This window comes from Pyxicephalus adspersus, chromosome Z, assembly GCF_032062135.1.
Source record: "Pyxicephalus adspersus chromosome Z, UCB_Pads_2.0, whole genome shotgun sequence".
NCBI classification, from domain to species: domain Eukaryota; kingdom Metazoa; phylum Chordata; class Amphibia; order Anura; family Pyxicephalidae; genus Pyxicephalus; species Pyxicephalus adspersus.
In genome coordinates, this window is record NC_092871.1 from 10,807,047 (window position 1) to 10,827,208 (window position 20,162).

Below are 20,162 nucleotides of genomic sequence, written 5' to 3' on the forward strand. Positions count from 1 at the left end.
TAGATAGCGCACAATCGACGACCAAACAGATCCGCCTGGACAGTTGTTCGTTTTCAGTGACAATCCTCGTTCATCGCTGTTGGTGTGCACTTTTTTGTTAACAATTATGAAACGAAGAGTTGTTAGTTTCCAACGATAATTATTGCACGTGTGTACGCAGCTTTGGATTGTAAGCTCCATATCAGCTATTTTCTTTTCTACACAAGGTAAATGGAATAGCAGGAGACTGAACCTAAAAGAGCAAGGCCTTCATGTAAACCTATTGCTTAGCCCTTTATGTTCAGGGCACATGGGTTGCTTCATGTTTAAACGAATGAAAGGAAGACAAATCGAGGGCATCCAGAACTCACCAGAATTACTCCTTGGAGCCTACATAGGGATTATACAATACCTATTTAGTTCCAACATATTACACAGCGCTGTACAAAGTCCATAGCCATGTCAATAGCTGTCCCTCAAAGGTGCTCACAGTCTAATGTCCCCACCTATTTAATACAGTCTAAGGTCAATTTTGGGGGGAAGACCAATTAACCTAACTGCATGTTTTTGGAATGTGGGAGGAAACCCATGCAAACACGAGGAGAACCTGCAAACTCCATGCAGATAGTGTCCTGGCTGAGATTTGAACCTGGGACCTAACACTGCACAGGCCATAGTGCTAACCACTGAGTCACCATGCTGCCCAGGGATTGCGGTTTACTTTAGGTAGCTGAATGAAGCAGTGGGGAAGTAATTGAAAACTAAAGATTTTTAGCTTTAGGGAACTAAAGTAAATTTGGATGCTTTGCCATCCATGAGAGAAATACACAACAAATACAGATACATGAGTGTGACAACATGTTATCCCATACTTGGAAACCTCACTCCAATACAACTATTGAGCAAGAACTCCGACAGAGCAGGTGGGTAATAAGGGAGCACCGATTTGTGACGGATGGGGGATAGCCAATCAAGTAACAGTTCCCTTTTAAGAGGACTCCCCTTTTTCTTTGCAATAACTTAAAAACAGCAAATTGGCACAGGAAGAACTCACAACAAAAAGTTTTTCATTCAGTATTTATTGTGACATGGTGTAGAAAGTCACTAGTTACAAGGGTGACAACACTTGTCACATTGTGTATAAGGTGGTAACAAAACAAAAGATGCTGATCTTCATTTATAAAAAGAAAACAAATCCAAATAAACTTGGGCCAAATATCTTTACATTATCACCACAAATCACAGGCATTAAATCCTAAATTTCCACATAACCAACACTTTAATTTTTATTCCTGTAAAGCCCTCTAATAATGCTATAGAAAAGACAAACAGAACGTTATTTCGAACAGAATGGTACTTTTACCCTGTACAATCGATTACCAGTTTCTTGGTTAAACGACTAGACAGAAAGGTTCTAGGGGTCAATGGAGCCGAGTAACGAAGGGGTGCAAAAAAACTCAGCAGTATTCTGCCTGTTTAAACACGGACATGGGCTGGGTGCATTAAATTGCCAGGCTCCTTTTAGCCAATAAAGGGCTTCCCCCTAACAGGTGCCGAGAGGATCCACTGATGTGTACAGCGTTCGGCAACCACGCTGACCGTTCAATGGAGGCATCCGACTTCACCGGGTCTGTTCAACTAAAAAAGAAAAAAAACAAAGTACAATTACAAAAAGGGAGTAAATGCAACTGTAAAGGTGAAGGTATATAGGAAGGGTAACTGATACAATTAAGGGAAAAGAGTGACCAGCTATGGCAGTGGTACAGAGATTCAAAACTTTACAGAATACAGTCTCTCAAGGATTTTCCAATATGTCCCCATATTAATAAGCTCCTACATATTCTTCAGCGCTGTACATTAAATAGGGGTTGCAAATGACAGACAGATACTGACAGTGATGGAGGAGTAGAGGACCCTGCCCATCATAAGAGGCTGTAGATATTATTACAAGTTCTCTATGATACCAATGTGACTTTACAAAGTTGTCAAGAGATTGGTTCTATTTTCCAAAATAATGGGTAGGGTCAGAACAGCTAAAATAAAATCACTGATATGAAAACAGCAAATCCCAAATATAAAACACTACCAGCTACACCTGGTCAAATGTTTGCTGGGTTTTATTGTACAAGAATATAAAATGGAGATGCAATTACTAGCAATGTTACTTGCATGTCTCCTGACACATCAAATAAGTCCATGTCACAGTACATAATTATTTTCACTTTCCAAAGAATATACTTAAATGTGAGAAGCTCAGAGAGGATGCTGGAGAGTATAAAAGATGAATAAATAATACTTACTGTATGAGGTGATGTCAATTTCATCAGGCAATTCGCTAATGTTCACCTCAAACCGATCTTGCACCTCATTTAGGATCTTTGCATCCTGTTCGTCTGAAACAAAGGTGATGGCCAGCCCCTTTGTTCCAAACCTACCGGCACGTGCTACCTGGTACAGGAAGAACACAAAGGGGTTACTCTGGTGTAAAAACTTTCTCACAGCTTATGAGAACTGTTTTGTCTTAAAAATTCTAAAAAGACTGCATATTATTAGACAGTACTTATATAGCGCCAACATGTTATGCAGAGAAACCGGAGTACTGGGAGGAAACCCACACAAACACAGGGAGAACCTGCAAATTCTATGCATAGTCACAGGTTCTTTTGTAAAAATATAATTCAGCAAAGTGACATCTTCATTGAAGTCCTAACCATATATAAGCTATAAATTGTAACATCATCTCCACATTTGAAGAATATTTAAGCCTGAGACTGACAATTTGGATGCAAACACTGAATCCTGGGAAGAGGTCTTCAGCATCTTTAAGCCTGGAAGGATTGGGTACTTACAGAGGGCACTGACCGAACAGGAAGGGTATCATGGGGTGATGTTTTCTTATTACAAGGTTTCCTAAATTAAACACTTTTGTTTTGAGCCCACGCTGCTGTGCAATGCTTTCTCACTAGGGAGTACTTACCCTGTGCAGGTAGGTATCTGAGTCTTCTGGCATGTCATAATTGAAGGCGATGTTCACTCTCTCGATGTCCATGCCACGGCCAAAGAGATTTGTAGCAACCAGGATCCTGCGCTGGAAATCCTTGAATTGCTGGTAACGGGACAGTCTGCAGTGAAAAGAAAATGACAATTATTCATCCATAAACCCCAAACTCATTCTCTAACAAAGATTAAGCCACTAATCTCAGGTCCTACCTCTCTTCTTGCTGCATCCCGCGATGAATAGCGATAGCTGGGAAGTTTTGTTCCACCAACAACTGAGCCAGGGCGATGCATCGCTGAACCGACTTCACAAAGATGACCACCTGCAAAGAGACATACAAATAACTCAGCACGGAGACTTTCACCTCTGAATAATGAATGTTACAATCTGACTGAAAAGCTTCCTTTGGACGATAATTTTTTAAATTACTTGAATTATACAGATTTTTTTATGAATGGCATGAAAATGGCCCAATACATTAAAATCTGACTGCAAAGTCCTTTAGGCTGTTGACAAGTCAGACGTCAGTTGACTGATCTTTAGTTTGATTGTTTGTTATAAATGTTGACCGTCGTCTTATCACACTCTACAAGTTATGTTGGATTGACTCCTTTAGGTTTCTATCTTATACTATATTTCCACTCTATTTGTCTCAATTATTAAAGATAAGTGTAAGACCTCCAAGATTGCTTTAACTTAAAAAAACAACCAAAAGGGCCCAATATTTGTAGATTCAATGATAATTTAGAGCTTAATCTCTTAGATTGTAAACTCTTCTGGGCAGGGTCCTCTCCTGTCTCACTATCTGTCATTTGCAACCCTATTTATTGTACAGCGCTGTCTAATATGTTGGCGTTATACCAGTACTGTTTAATAATAATACTAATAAATTTACCAAAACAACCTTATTAAGGTTCTTTCAGGTCTACTAACTTTTGGTCCATCCAATTCAGAAATACAGAATAAAACGTTGGTCAATTTATTATGAACACCAGCCTTAGATCTACCAACTACTATGTAGAGTAAGGCTCTTCCTGGAAATATATTAGTTGGTCTGTTTAGTTGCCCCCACAATCTCCTATAAATGAACCCTGTAATGTGTGGGCCTAACTAAAAAATATATTTGTATTCATGAAGGCTTTTGTGCTACATAGTAGTTTGTAGATCAATAGGTAATAAATATTCATACATAATAACCATACTAATATTAAATCATCAAGCAGGGATATGATTATAGACCTGTTGATGTGTTTAAAAGTAGCTATAACAGCTTACTGTACATATATCCAAATGCCAGGGCATTCTGAAACAGAAAAGTGATTTTTTTGTAGTGAAGGAGGACCACCACCTTGTAAACATTCCTAATGGTATAATGGCAGGCCCATCTTAGGCCTCCTAAATTTAGACCTTAGTCCTTTCTCTGACAACTGCCTGACCGCCTTCAGCCCCGTCTTAGGTCCAAGTCACATTATTTCTATCTGTGCTGGCTATGGCACATCAAATGATAAGCAAGGTTGTGCTGCTAGGAAGGGGGAAGGTAAATGAACTTTTAGCTTTGTCCTGCACAGGCAAAGAATAGGTTTACCTTTCCTGATATAATCTTAATTTATCATTTTATTATAGGAGGTCAGATTGGTTTTACAGACTTGGGAGGAAATAGACGAGGAGTTAAGCCAGCCTTTCAATATGGGGACCCCATGAAAAAACTTCTAGGTCTTAGGGACCTCCTGTTATAATAACTATATCCACAGCTCACAGTACATTAGTGTGGGGGTAAGTAGGGAATGCCAGTAGGCCAGTGGGAAGAATGTCACCCTTACAGATAGCCAGAAAATATACTAGTCTCAGTGGTGACAAATAGCTCAGGGAACCCCTGGTAACCTGTGCAAGAACCCCAGGGTTACACAGAACCTGGGTTGAGAAGTTCTGATATGGGTGACTCTCACTATGAAAACTAAGTTTGTAAAAGATCATTCAAGAACAGATTTCGGTTGCTGAATGTGGTCACTTTCCTAACATCTGAAAAAAGTGGAAAGACTACTGCTTTTCTTTAAACAAAGCTTTGCAAAGAAACGACATATTTTTTACCTGGTTAAACTCCAACAGATCCAGGAGGTCAAAAAGTTTGCGGTTTTTCTCATTATCCTTTAGCTTGACGTAATATTGCTGAAGTCCGTGGAGAGTCAGCTTGGTCTCGTCATCCACAAAGATTTCCATTGGCTGAAGGAGGGGGGTGGGAAATTAAGGGTTAAACAGTAAGGGGGGGGCCACCTTTCCTTTCTTAATAATCTTTGAGAAGTCCTATTACAGGGTGAGGGGTGATCAAGGTGGATTCCTAGATGACCTCTTACATGGACTAAGATGGCATCTTGGACAGATTGTAATGGTAACAAAATAAATACAATGTAAATGCTACAGAGTCCAGGTAAACAGATTTAGGTATTGAGTTCTCATTCGAATTTAGCAAATACCGGTTAAGTATTACTGCAGAACTACAGTGAAAAGATTTGCTTCTTGAAGCTCAAACTTGCCAGAGTTCGAGAATCATTAAAGCGGACCTAAACGGGCAAAACCACCAGGAGGTATTACTATGTGACTGGAGACTTGCAATGTCTTAAAGCAGAACTAAACATATTCATTGCAGAGTTTAATCACACCAGCAAAGTGGTCATATGGTTTAATCACTGAAATCCAAAAGCTGATAGGGGTAGGCCAGGGACAGTCAGGGTGTGAAGGAAAAGAGACTGAATGGATTCCAGAATAGGTATATCCAACTACGTGGGGATTGCTGCAGCTTTACTAAGTGAGAAGTTAATTGTGAAATCTTTAGCAGAATCAATAGCGGAAGCAGAACTAAACCTGCGTTACTCACCCATCCCGTTCCCTTGCAGGGCAATGCCATTTTCTTCTTTCTTCTCTTCCTGTAAAAGATCTTCCGCTGTCTTGATTGGCCGGGCCAGGATGGCAACTCCCACGCAGAAGCTCGGTAATTCCCAGTATGTGCCGGGGATGCAGGGATTGCCGGGCATCCTAAGCTGACACTGCGCTGCACAGCTTACCCGAAGCAATCACGCAAGGAGGAGGATATAGTACACAAGGGACATCGCCTGTCCCTTTTTATATATTAACCTAACCATGTATTCGTAAAGGAGGAACTTTAGCTACTCTTTTATGAAGAACTCCTCTGAACACCCTAACAGGCCACACAAAAAAACCTAAATGCTATGTGAAAACCTGGGCTGACTTAGGGCCATATAACAGGGATAATTAGTGGCAGGAATGGAACTTTATAAAAAATCTTGCTACTGTAGCCCTTGCAGAAATTACAAAAAAAAAAGCTTTATTACCAATAAACCTAAATGTTTATTTACCCGGTCTCATATAGATTCTTATGCTAGTAAAACTCCTGTGAGAGAAATCTCTGAAAAAAAAGAAACCCATTTCCTGACTCGGAGTATAAATCAGTTCCAGAACATCATTGAATAGGTTTATAGATTGTAAGCTCTACTGTCTGTATCTGTCTGTCATTTGCAATCACTATTTAATATACAGCGCTGCATGATATGTTGGCGCTATATAAATCCTGTTTAATAATAAATCGAGAGTGTGTAACAAATACAGGTAAAGCTGCATTCAAAAGATCGACATAGCAGGTGTTTTTTCCCCCAGAGTCTTAGCAATATTGTTAAAAAATTTTGTGTGACTACATTTTTTTGTTATTAGCTATCTCCTAAAATGATTATGTCTCTGCTGCAACTGTCAGAGCTTGGCGATTGGCCATCAAATGATTTTGCCATGGAAAAAACACAAAGCAGTGAGGTGTTTAGCAGCCGCGGCCATCAAGAAGAGACATTCACCTTTTTAAAAATGTAACAAGAAAATGTAGTTGAGCTGAGATTGTTATCCCTGCAAGATGCCATCTTTTTCCATTAAAACAGATGAACAACCTACAAAGTCAAATTGCAATGTTTTACACAAGGGAAGGGTTGCTGACACACATGCACTTGTAGCACATTCATTCTTCATTCATCCGGCATTCACAATCCAGCATAACATAAAAAAATAAGGGTGCATTTTATAGGTTTGGTTACTACAGAAAAAAGGTTTACAATATAATTTATATCCATACATCAGCATTGTGCAGGTTTTCATTACAGTAGCAAAGTGAGTGTTATGATATTTCAAAAAGCTTAAGAAAACTTGGGGATCACCTGTACAATTTTACATTCATGTAAACCATTTGATGTTTTAAATTCCAAAAGACTTGCAGTATAATAAACCAACCATTATATCTGGGTAGAGAGTTAGGAGTATATAAGATTCATATGTGGCCCTTGGATCTTTCAAATACAGACCAGAGGGGCCCGATATTCTAAAAGTGATCTGCAATAGATCAATGTTCACATAATCCAATTGGCTGCAGTTAGCAGAATTCGGTTGATTTATGAGTTAAACCCATAGATGAAAGGAGCAAGTCTGTAATAACCCACAGAACCCAGGGTCTAGCAGGCTATGTACTCTAGTGATGTCAGATTTATCTTCCCAAAAAAATTGATAGTCGAAGCTCAGTGTTATTTAGGTAATAAAGCCAATTTCACATGGGATGGCCTCATCCTGGTTCTAGGTCTTTCGTTTCAGCTTCAGGCCCATTATCATTATCAAGGTGGGATTGGCACTATTTGTATAGTTGGCAATACATTACCAGCAAGGGGTAAAAGGGTAAATCAGTCATCATCGAAATACAAAGTGTACCAGGATGCTATTGCTCTCTGGGATATGACTGGTTCTCTTTTCAGCTAAAATAAAATTAAAAACACAAAATCTACTCTGCCAATTTTACCACTTTACAAATTTTAAATCTCCTAAAAAAAGCTATCAAATATTTTTAACACATGAATTCAGTGCACACATTTTCTGTTCTTTACAGAAATACAGATTACAACGTATTGTTGTCTATTAAGGTTTCGAATGTAATTTCTGTTGAATAAAAAATGGAAAAATTTAAGTGTCAAATAAAATGGAAGAACGTTTCTGACTGGTTCCGGTATGTTCAGAACAGAAAATGGTTGCACTCGTTGCCCAATTTTGTGATTCAATAATATAGATAAATGCATAAAAGTTACACAGCCAGGCTGAGGAAATAACAGAAAGACTAAGAACTGTATAGAATTACAATATTGTTATTATTATATCATTTATATCCAAGGTTTTAGCCATTTTGTTGCTTAGGATTTGTGCAAACAGGGTTGGGTTTTTTCCCGTTTGTATAACAGAGCTGCTACAATACATTTCTGGGGCCACTAAAACAGACGTCTGTTTACTGTAACACTAAGGCTGGGTACACACTTGCAATAAAAGATCTTTCACGAACCTTTCCAATGACAAAGTTGCATGAATGAACTTTGTACATAAAGCAATATTCTGCTCTCTGGAGAGGGGAGGAGGAGAACCACAGAGTGGCACCCGCTGCGCTCTCTCTCCTTTACTTGTATTACGGTTGTTCATGGATCTGCAAGGTCGGATCCATGAACGATGAGCACCGAACACACGCCAGATTCTCATCCGATATCAGCCCTGAGGCGATTATCGGACAAGAATCATCTGACGTGTTTACGTAGCCTTATTCCTATAGTGTATGGTGAGGATTTCTAGACTAGTATGTAGTCACATTCAGCTGGAATTGTTCTTGTAATGTTGTAGATGTTTCACAGATTTCATCAGTTCAATAAAACGTCTTTAATAGGAACAAGTCTATCTGAATGTGCCCGACTACTACTAGAAATGCCATGACCCACATAAATGGACACCTTCACAGAGATATAGTGAGGATTAATAAACTTTACAAACCTGGGGGTATTTATGTGTTAAAAACGTCTGTTTTTATATGTCAATACCTTTGTCATGCAAGCCGCCATGGTCTGATTTTGAAAGCAGAGAAGTGGAACATGTGTTCAGCATTCATTGCCTGGTCTATTAATTTCATGTTCATATATCAGTTTTCAGTGTTCAACCCAGTAATTATTTTAAAGCCTGGTGGGAAGAAATTGTAGGCAGGCGGGAGCCCCTGTATTGTGACCCAACTCTTCAGTAACCACCCAAAAACAGCCAGTTGGTTACTGGAAAGTGCCGGGTGATGCGCCCAGCTAAAAGGAGCCGGGGAGAACACTGGTTTTATAGGATAATTTCCTGGCCTATCCTAACATTACATAAAAGGGAATAAGTTACACTCACAAGCAGAACACCTGAGTACACAAATCCTTAGAATAATGACTTAGGAAAGAACGAAAAGATCAGTAAGCAGGACCTCCTGCATACATAATGTAAGAAAATGTCTTTTCTACTTTGGTCTGGCTGTGCAGCTCCTTTGTATTCATTTCACGCCCCTTCTGTGAATAAGGATTGTATATTTAATACTAGGAAGTCTGGAATCTAACATAAAAGATCCTGGGAGCACAAAGTGCTTGTGACATATTGGGGATTCTCTTGACAATACAACATATTACACAGGTAAATATTTACTATCACTTGCCAAAAAAAAATCCATCCTTCAAAAACCCTGGATACTGGTGTTCAATGTACAGGAAAGAAGTTCTGGCTGTCTTCACCCTACACCAGCCCTGCAGGTGAAATTCTGTGCTCATAGAATTACTTGGGAAAGATCTATACACAGGTAAATGGCTAATAAAGTTTATGGTAGAGACAATGCAAACACAATACTGTAACATGTTGCCTACATTGTGCACCACCGTAGGACTGTCTGATCTGAGATCTATTCTATAAGCTGTTGCTGGTGGGGGGGGTTACCACAATTCTTTATTAAATATTTTTTATTATTGTTGAACTACTATGCTGACTACATTTAATATATATATATATATATATATATATATATATTAGAATTTAGAAATCTGTGTCTCAGGACCTGATAAACGCACCAAATCATGACAAGACATCAAAACAAACCCATTGCCCAAGCAAACCTCCAGACAGCAACATTACAAGGTCCTGGCAGGTATTCCCAAGAAATGGATATAGAGCACCCTGGGGTGCCTGTAATCCCAACTTTGCAAAAGGTGGGGATACAAGAATGTGTTCCCCAACACCAATAACCCAACATCTAGCTCTCTAAACAAGCTTCCTAATCCCAAGCATGATAGGGGACATCTATATCTTCCTGGGTGCAGAGATATACATTTCTTTATCTTGTGATCCAGCTTGTAATGTCATACTTGTGACAAGTTCATTTGAATCCATTAGTTTTCTGCCAATACTTAGCTTACACAATAAAGCTGTTTCCCAATATGTAATGACAACATTTAAAGCACACACATTTTCAATCCAATATATTTGAAATATTAGGCAATGCAAATTTTAAATGTAACTGACAGCTATGGGTTTTTGCACTGGACATACTCACTGCACTTTGTTCATCAAATGCCTGACAGCTAACTTTTATCCACAAAGTGAGGCACATTTTCATTGCAATAGTTCTGAAACATCCAGACTTCCTAGTACACTAAATATAAAAGCCTTTCCATGACATACATCAGAAATGCATACCTAAAGCACAAAAGCTTCATTTAAGGCTTATACATTCACACCGTATACAGAAGGTAATATATGCCAATGCATGTGCCATCACATGACTACTGTCAATACATCAACATTTAAATGAACAGGACATGTCCGGTTTGTAAGGATGTAACATACTGGCATATACTTTTTAGACATTCACACTCACTTGCAGCAGTGGAGATAAAAGAAGTTGAGGACAGAGATGGACAGAGAAGGGTCCCGTCTCCCTGGGGTTATCCCCTCTATTAAACTGCCTTTTTGATTCTAACTAAATCCCCATCTGATCAATTATATATCAAACCTCATCTGCATTATAATATTAGGTATTGTAAATGACCCATGCTGACTTCCTTCAACTACACAACCAAACTACAGGTCACTAATCAAATCATCACTTCGGCCCCAAGAATTTTGTAAGCTAGTTTGTGCACAGACACTTTGCTGGTAATAACAAGCCCCAAAAATCTAAGCAATGCAAAACTCCAAGAGATAGTTTTAAAGATATGATGTAAATTGGCTCTGTTAACAATATTTTAGCTAACTTGGCACCAGCACCCAATGACTATCCAGGCCTGACTAAAAGAAAATACTTCTGGTAATTTTACCACCCTACCTCCCCGCTTTCGGAGTCCTGTTAATACTGCTAGCAACAACCGAGGCCAATTGTCTCTGGCAGTATTCAGCACATTTCCCTCCCATTTATAGACACTGTCTTGGTAAAATATTGAAGCCAGAAAAGTTAAAAAAATAAAAATTAAAATACTGGGTCACTGAGGAAACCAGTAAAAAAATGTGACTGACATGAAAAAATAGGAAAGCCCCTTAATTATGGTAAAAAAAATCTCTCAATTTCCCCATAAAGAATAAAAAAAGATCACCAGTCACATAAAAATGTTAAATAGTGGCACTGGGTCTGGCATAATAGGCTTGAGCCAAGTAAAAGCAGAGGTCAGTCAGTTGGCATTGTAGTGTAAAATGCACTTGTCAGAGCTTTGGCAAAAGACAAAATGTTGTGGTACGGGACTGACATGCTTTAGTGCCACAAAGAAAAATAAAAAGTAAAAAAAAAAAATGTGTTGGTGTGGTAACCCATGAATGAGGAGGCATCACACCAGTAATTTTATAGATGTGTGGTAAAGTAGTGTCATGAAGTGACTTCAATAAGAGGGATGTTTGTGCGGCACTGGTGGTGTGTCACACAGGAATTGGATAATGGCTACAATGACACTTGGGCTGAGGTGTCACAGTGTGACTGACTTCTGGATATACTTGTGAACAGGCCAGAGTATTGTCTGTGCTGTGACACCTGAGTGTGTGCAGTGTCACAGAAAAGGGTATTTCATATCAGTGTTACAGGGGTTGCCTTTAAATGTGAGATCATGTGGACAGTGTTATAAGGATTGGATATTTGTATTTTAAAAAAAAGCTGTTGTGCAATAAAAACTGTATGTCTGCTACAGGCTGGTGTGACACTTGTGCGAATAATGTCACAGGGATTGGCGTGCTTGCTATATGTCAGTGACACACTTGTGCGAACAGTGCCACAGGGGACCTGATGTTTGCTAGATGTCTGTGACACACTTGTGTGAACAGTGCCACAAGGGACCTGATGTTTGCTATAGCTGAATGACACACTTTTGCTGACTGTGTCACATTCTATGAATAGGTGAGTGATTGCATTTGTAGCTTCTTGTTCCCATCATCCCTCAGGAAGCAGGGACAGCTGGAGGGGTGGTGTAGAGGGAAGAAGAGGAGGGATGTGAAGAGTTGGTTATTACATCTTGCATGAACTTGCGGCACACTGGGCGAATCTCCTTGCTCAGAGTAGCGCTGAACATCATGACTTGCTTCTCATGAGGAGTCATACGGAAAATTTCCTGGACATCTCTGCGCATATCTGCAATGGGAGAAAGCACTGTGTTAATAAGGAGGTTTGTGTTAATTTAATACAATACATTATACAATGTTTTTTCTTCCACTGGCATTCAAACAATATATCCTAAAAAATATTACGAATCATTATTAATAAACAGTTTTTAGATAGCACCAACATATTATATTACACAGCGCTGTACATTAAAAAAGGGTTGCAAATAACAGACAGTTACAGACAGTGACACAGGAGGAGAGGACTCTGTCCCGAAGAGCTTACAATCTAGGAGGTGGGGGAATTATCACACAATATCTATATTCCAGAATGACAGCTGTCTCAACGCCTTGTGATTTCTGCAGAAGCCACTCGGTTTTTTAATAATACATACAGCATTCTATTAAGTTCTATGTCATTTTATACCATTTCCACTTCCCTCCTCACCTAGCTGCTCTAACATTTTGTCACATTCATCCAGGATAAAGTGTTTGATGTGTTTCAGGTTCAGAGTCTTGTTTCTTGCAAGTGCTAGGATTCGTCCAGGAGTTCCAACTACGATGTGCGGGCAGCTTTTCTTCAGAGTCTCCTCATCTTTCTTAATTAAAAGTCCACCGAAAAACACTGCCACCTGGTATTTAAAAGAGGCAACAAATTGGAAAGTCAGTAAATGCAAAAACAATGTGAACAACACATCACTTCTGTACGTTTGGGATGACCTAGCGCATTCACTACCATTCAGTTTGTGTATCCTCCCTTGACTTGCTTCTTTTCCCTCCAGTATGACAATTATGTTTAATAAATGACTAAATAATTGTACCACCGATGAGTGGATCAGGTTATCTCCAGGGCCATGGAAACACAACATGCCAGGACTTTTTTTAATTATTGTTTCCTTCTGAAAGTCTTAACATTTCCCTATCAAGTACAAATTAATAAGCTTTGGAGATGTCATCTCCAGCAATAATGGAATGAATCTCTCTGCTTAACAAAGAAAGAATAATTATTCTACACCTATCAAAATGGCAGCAGCAGGATGCTTATCACAGGGGGCTCACAATTTATTGTCCTTAACACAGTCATTTGTCATTATCACAGTCTAAGGTCAATTTTGGGGGGAAGCCAAATAACCTAACTGCATGTTTTTGGAATGTGGGAGGAAACCCATGCAAACACAAGGAGAACCTGCAAACTTCATGCAGATATTGTCCTTGCCAAGATTTGAACCTGTTAACCACTGAGCCACCATGCTGCCACAATGTAAACCCCATACTTGCTATAGTGGTTATACTAATGACCGGATAGTTGTTAGGTTCAAGACAGATCATGCCACCCCCGTCAAGGTAGTTCCCACTAATCCCTCAAAAATCAGGCATCTGATCCAAGCACATGACATGTTCTCATTCTCCTACCTTTACAGCCGGCATGTACTTGGAGAATCTTTCATACTCTTTGCTGATCTGAAACGCCAGTTCTCTGGTGTGACACATGACTAACACGGAGACCTGTACAAAGATAAAACATTAATATTAGCAGAAGATAATAACAGACATCACAAGGACAAAACATATACATAATAATAATGTAAGACTTCACTCACCTGCCCTGTAACAGGCTCCAGCTGCTGAAGTGTGGCCAAGACAAACACTGCAGTTTTCCCCATGCCAGACTTTGCCTGGCACAGGATATCCATGCCAAGGATGGCCTGTGGGATGCACTCGTGTTGTACTGTTGACATAAAAAAAACAGGGTTAGCAAGTGAAGAAAGTATATCATAGATTACAGAGCAAAGTCAACATTCAATTCTGGAACTTTCAATCCTGCCAGTGGCACATACAGTGCCATATAATTGGGGTGCTTCTGTAGCCCATGAGTGATAAAAATGGGAGAATACACGGGACAGCACCAAGCTTCTGACCGGAACAACAGTTATGCTTTTTGCATTTATCAAACATATATTTATTTCTAATTTTTGGAGACTCTTTAGTCACTGGCAAGGTATTGATGGATTTGCGTAAGGCCAATGTGGTTCCTATCTTCGAAAAGGGAGCAAAGTCATTACCAGGTAACTACAGACCTGTTGGTTTAATGTCTATAGTTGGAAAGGTCTTAGCGAGTTTGATAAAGAACCAGATAGAGGAGTTTCTGCTAGAAAATAATATTATAAGTGATAGCCAGAATGGCTTCAAGAAAGACAGAAGTTGTCAAACAAATGTACCCTCTTTTTATGAGGAAGAAGTAAACAGGTAGGCAGTGGAATAGCAGTTGATAAAGTGTATTGGACTTTGCTAAAGCATTTGAAACTGTACCCCACAGACGGTTAATATGCAAGTTAGGGTTGATAGATTTATAAAAGTCAATCTGTAAATGGATAGAGAACTGGCTTAAAGAACGCATCCAGAGAGTTGTAATTAATGATTCATACTCTGAATGGTCTAAGTTTATTAGTGGTGTACCCCAGGGTTCAACGTTGGGACCTTTACTGTTTAACATCTTCATAAATGATATATAGTTTGGGATTAAAAGTACAATTTCTGTGTTTGCAGATGACTCCAAACTATGTAATGGAATTAGGTCCATACAGGATGTCTATAATCTACAAGCAGACCTGGATGTACTGTTTGATTGGGCAGCCAAGTGGCAAATGACATTTAATATAGATAAATGTAAAGTTATGCACTAGGGGGTAACAACATGAATGCTTCATACTGTCTAGGGGGAATACATTTGGGGGAGTCAATAAAAAAGGATCTGGGGGTTCTGGTAGAATATAGACTTAATAACATCATGCAATGCCAAGCTGCAATATCTAAAGCTAGTAAAGTGTTTTGTTGTATTAAAAGAGGAATAGACTGCAGAGATGGAGACATAATCCTGCCCCTGTACAAAGCATTGATCAGACCACATCTGGAATATGGAGTCCAGTTTTTGGCACCAGTTCACAAAAAGGACATTGTGGAATTGGAGAGAGTGCAGAGAAGGACAACTAAACTAATAAAAGGAATGGAGGAGCTCAGCTATGAGGAGAGATTAGCTGAACTGAATGTATTCTCCCTTGAGAAGAGACGTATAAGGGGGGATATGATCACCCTGTATAAATATATAAATGGTCCATATAGAGAACTCTCTTCCCCATTATTCACTTTGAGATCATTACAAAGAACAAGAGGGCAGTCTTTGCGTCTGGAGGAAAAGAAGTTTAAGCTCCGGATAAGGAAGGGATTCTTCACTGTAACGTCTGTGAAAATGGGGAATCGGCTCCCTCAGGAGGTAGTTTCAGCAATTACTATAGATTGCTTTAGGAGAAAGCTCGATGATTTCTAGAAGCACAGAATATAACTGGGGATTAAAGCTTTAAAGTAAAAATAACAGAGACTGTTGATCCAGGGAATATCCGATTGCCTCATGGAATCAGAAAGGAATTTTTTTCCACTGTTGAAGCAAGTTGTACCCGGGTTTTTTTTTGCCTTCCTCTGGACCAACTATGTCTTATATGGTTTTATATCTGGGATATGTTTATTTCCCTAAACCTAGGTGATCCAGTAAAAATGGAATGAATCTATGACTAAAAACATTTGCCATCTAACAGCAAATAATTTTTAAGAAATCCATTCTAGATTTGCTGGATCACTCAGGTTCTCCCATCATAATCTATCTTCTCCAGTGTCTTGTAGAGCTTTAATAAAACAGACCCATGCTGCCCTATTTGAGCATTGTAACTTAAATTGTTACTGGGATTGGCTTCATTCTCCTTTGCTCCCGTTTCCTGCACCCTTCCATTCTTACATGAAGTAAATACTTGTTAGATAAATTATTCTAAGAGTATTCTTGCATATCTATTCTGGCCATATTGTGGAGGTGAATGTACACCCAATGTCTGCTCATAGATTAGTTTTATTTTTATGTAATATTAGCACATGCGGAGGTGTCATTGCAATTAAAAAAAAAAGGAACTTGAAAAAAAAAAACTTGTGATTACAGGAGATAAGCAAGTGGAGGGAAGATTTGCTCAATCACTCATCTATATCTTAGATTGTAAGCTCTTCGGGGCAGGGTACTTTCCTCCTCCCATGTCACTGTCTATCATTTGCAACCCCTATTTAATGTACAATGCTGCGCAATATGTAGGCGCTATATAAATCCTGTTTATTAATAACAATGATATTCCGATACCAGAACATGATGCTGCAAGGGAGGTGGGGAGGCTTCAATGGTACTAGCACTGCTACCTTTTCCCCCCTAAGAATTCTCAGTCAAAAATTCAATGTAAATGACCTACAAACAGGGTGTGTTTGCCAGAAAAGCCAAGCAAGCTGACGAAGTATATATCTACTTTAATACAAAGTTTGCAAAAATCCCCAATATAATAAATACTACTGTATTCATACAGAACAACTAGATTGTAAGCTCTTCGGGGCAGGGTCCTCTCTTCCTCCTGTGTCACTGTCTGTCATTTGCAACCCCTATTTAATGTACAGCGCTGCGTAATATGTTGGTGCTATATAAATCGTGTTTATGGCAGTATCAAACCTCACAATCTGCTTTTTCCCCCAACCATTATCCACCCCATTCCCTCACCTTCTGACGGATGCTCGAATCCACAATCCACAATGGCACGAAGCAGTTCGGGTTTAAGGAGGAAATCTCTGAAGCCAGAGCTGTGTATGGACACGTAGGATCCCTTCACCTCCTTCTTGGTCGGAAGGTCTTGCGCATCACCCCCAGTCTGGTTATCCACCTCGTCATCCTCATAGTCCAACAGCTCATTGTCCACATCTGTTTCTGCCATCTTTACACTGTACCCTGCAGGTGACTCTATAGGGAGAGAAAAAGGAAACGTCTGATGAGAAATCTCTTGACAGGTGACCTTATCACAGAACCATTTACCCGGGAATAATCTCCATGCTCTTATACCTGATATATAAGCCTGAGTAAAGTTTATATGCAATATTGGAGCTTTTATCCCTAAAACAAACCTTAACGTGTTGATGGGGAGTATTTGCTACTGCAGAGGCAAGGTTGGTGCTTTACCTTGCATAAAGAAAAGCACAGGGCCACGTCACACCTATGATCTTGTTGCTGCTAAGAACTCAACAAAATCATCACAAAATGACAGAAATACTTACAATGCTGCAAAAGAAAGATGCTGCACTGCAAATGTCTACTAAAATTGTTTATTTCACAAGGTCATCCCGCCTGAGCCCATGTGACAATTCACCTCTTCGCTGTACACACTGGTGAATGTTGACCAATACAGTTGTGCTTTTCTCGAGTGAAAACATTAAATGTGTAAAGCGGATCCCCAACGTCGAAGAACAGCCTGCTGCGGACGACTATTTTACAGAGTTTTCCCCAGCCGCTTATAGCAGGGCGCACCACCTGCACTTTTTAGCAACCACCCCGCTGTGTTTGGGCAATCCTGAAAGGTTTGGCTACAATACAGGGGGTGCCATTCACCTACAGCTTCTTCCTACCCAGCTTAAAAAAAAGAGAGGGAGGGAGAACACCACACAGCAGTGTTCTCCCCAGCCCCTTTTAGCTGGGCGCATCACCTGGCACTTCAGTAACCTCCCAGCTGTTTTTGGGTGGTTATCAATGAGTTGGGTCATATTACCCACCTATAATTTCATCCCACCCAGCTTAAAAAAAAATTCTGGGTTGAACACTGTAGAGGAGTGCTACTTGCTCATCCTCACCCCTCCCCTGTACAGCTCTGCATGTACAACACTCATTCCTTCTCCTGATTATAAAACAATTGTTTCCAGGGACAGAAACCTGACGTCTCACCAAGGCTTTTAGTGGGGAGTCTCCATGTTCAGGGGGAATAATATTGCACGGTGCTGTGAAAGTAGGTGCAGCGTGGGCTTCTCCTGCTATAATTCCTTTATCCACAACTCACAGTACATTAGTGTGCTGGTCAGTAGGAAGAATTCCTCTTACATTGCTGCCCAGTAGGAAGAATGTCGCCCTTACAGATCATTGGGGTCTCTTAAACTGACCTGAGAGGTTTAGGGAACCCCCAGCAAGCTATGGATGATCCCTGGTTAGGAAATACCAACCTATGGTAAAATAAAAGGTAAAATGACACAAAAGTTACCCGTTTGCCTAGGATTGGTATCACTGTCCTATGGAGTGCAGAGCGGTTACAGTACGAAGCTGCGGCTTGCAGGGTGTCACTCGCTCTGCATTCTAAAGGACCCAACCCCGAGGAAAAGTGACATCAATCATAATGTGCTGGAGGACGGGTGAACGGAGGATAGATACTGTATAATACTGTATAAATACTGTATACTGTATAATAATAATAGATGATTTGCACCATTTGTGAGTGTTTCTCGAGACAGATAATGAACAATAGCACCATTCTGACTAATAGAGAGGGAAGGAGAAGTGACCTGCACCCCGATGAGTTCTTCTTTATAAGAAAGCTCAGCAATCGTCCCCAATTATTGGTGCGTCAGTCAGGGCGGATTGATGAACGATGTCAGGAGACCGCTGTACACGGCAGGTACAAACGACTGCCTTGGGTGACAATCGTGTGATGTGTGTACGTAGCTTAACCTTCCTGGCGGTATTCCCAAGTGCGGCTCAGGGTTAACTTTCAGTACCAAAAGCGGTAACCCCGAGCCACAGCCGGGGTGGAATGGCATCTGTGTAGCCAATTCAGCATCTGCATCCCTGGCGTGTGAACATGGGGGACGTGAGGCTGTTTGGGGGGGGGTGTCCAGGCAGGACTTTTAAAATAATTGTTTTTAAATATACCTATTTGACATTTAAAAATACTTTTTATTCAGACCGCCAGGGAGGTTAAAGCGGAACTAAACCCAAAATAAACGCATTTAGAATGAATGGGAGCGCAAAGCCTCCCAGGATACTTACATCACACATCCCGGGAGGCTCGTGTACTCCTGCGCATGCCCCAGCATCTCAGACATGCAGAGCAGGAGTCCTTTGGTCAAAAGGGAAAAAAATTGCCGATCCCATGCATGTGCAGTGAGATCAGCAAATTTTTTCCCCAATCTACATCACCGGATCTTGTGCCTGCATAGGGTCCCGTAGTAAGGAGAACCGGGAAGAAGAGACGAAGATGGCGGCGCCCAGAGATGGATACCTGGACGACGCGGGAGCCGATGGACGACACCGCCGGACCGATCAACTGTGCTGCGGGATTTAAGGTAAGTATCTTTTATTTTTTTAGGTCGTTTTGGGGTTTACTTCCTCTTTAAAAAAAATCCTCCAGGTCCCTCGATGGCGCTGGTCCTTCCCGCGTTGTCCTGGCCACTGTGCAAGTGTGAGATTGGGTGACGTAGCCGCTGTAAAGGGGAAAAACAAAATAGCACCAGATGCACTGCGCTTGCATGAAATCGCCATCTCTTTCACTTAATAGAAAAAAATCCCGTTCTGTGCATGTCCCGGATCAGGGCCTACACAGAAGGAGCAGCCAGAGCCTCCTGGGATGTGTGATGTACCCCGGGAGACTCTGCGCTCCCATCCTGTCTAGATTGCCGCGGCAATAAGGACAGAAAGGGGCGGTGCTGCACCTTTTTTTTAACTTAAAAAAAAAATTAAACTTTTACTTTAAATAAGAGAGGTAAATAATAGAAAATTGTGCTTGAATAAATAAGAGGGTTGTCTACAATTTTATGTAAAGTAAAAATTTTGAGCTTTAAGATTTATTTTATCTTTTTTATTGACAGGTAGATTATTTTGTTACCTACATCCAGTATGGTGGAGGGACTGGAC

The 20,162-nt window shown here is 40.2% G+C and overlaps 1 protein-coding gene across 1 annotated transcript in view; it reads right to left on the reverse strand.

The window, feature by feature from the left end:
• Positions 1-1,042: 1,042 nt before the first annotated feature.
• DDX39B (DExD-box helicase 39B) overlaps positions 1,043-20,162 on the reverse strand; it is a 20,171-nt gene continuing 1,051 nt past the window's right edge. The window contains exons 2-11 of the mRNA XM_072430741.1: positions 16,998-17,234; positions 14,020-14,147; positions 13,832-13,924; positions 12,867-13,050; positions 12,331-12,449; positions 5,066-5,197; positions 3,190-3,299; positions 2,957-3,101; positions 2,280-2,427; positions 1,043-1,617 (exon numbers count right to left, since the gene is read on the reverse strand). Of these exons, the coding sequence (XP_072286842.1) occupies positions 1,601-1,617; positions 2,280-2,427; positions 2,957-3,101; positions 3,190-3,299; positions 5,066-5,197; positions 12,331-12,449; positions 12,867-13,050; positions 13,832-13,924; positions 14,020-14,147; positions 16,998-17,208 (1,287 nt within the window). The 5' untranslated portion in view covers positions 17,209-17,234 and the 3' untranslated portion in view covers positions 1,043-1,600. The remainder of the gene's footprint in view (positions 1,618-2,279; positions 2,428-2,956; positions 3,102-3,189; positions 3,300-5,065; positions 5,198-12,330; positions 12,450-12,866; positions 13,051-13,831; positions 13,925-14,019; positions 14,148-16,997; positions 17,235-20,162) is intronic.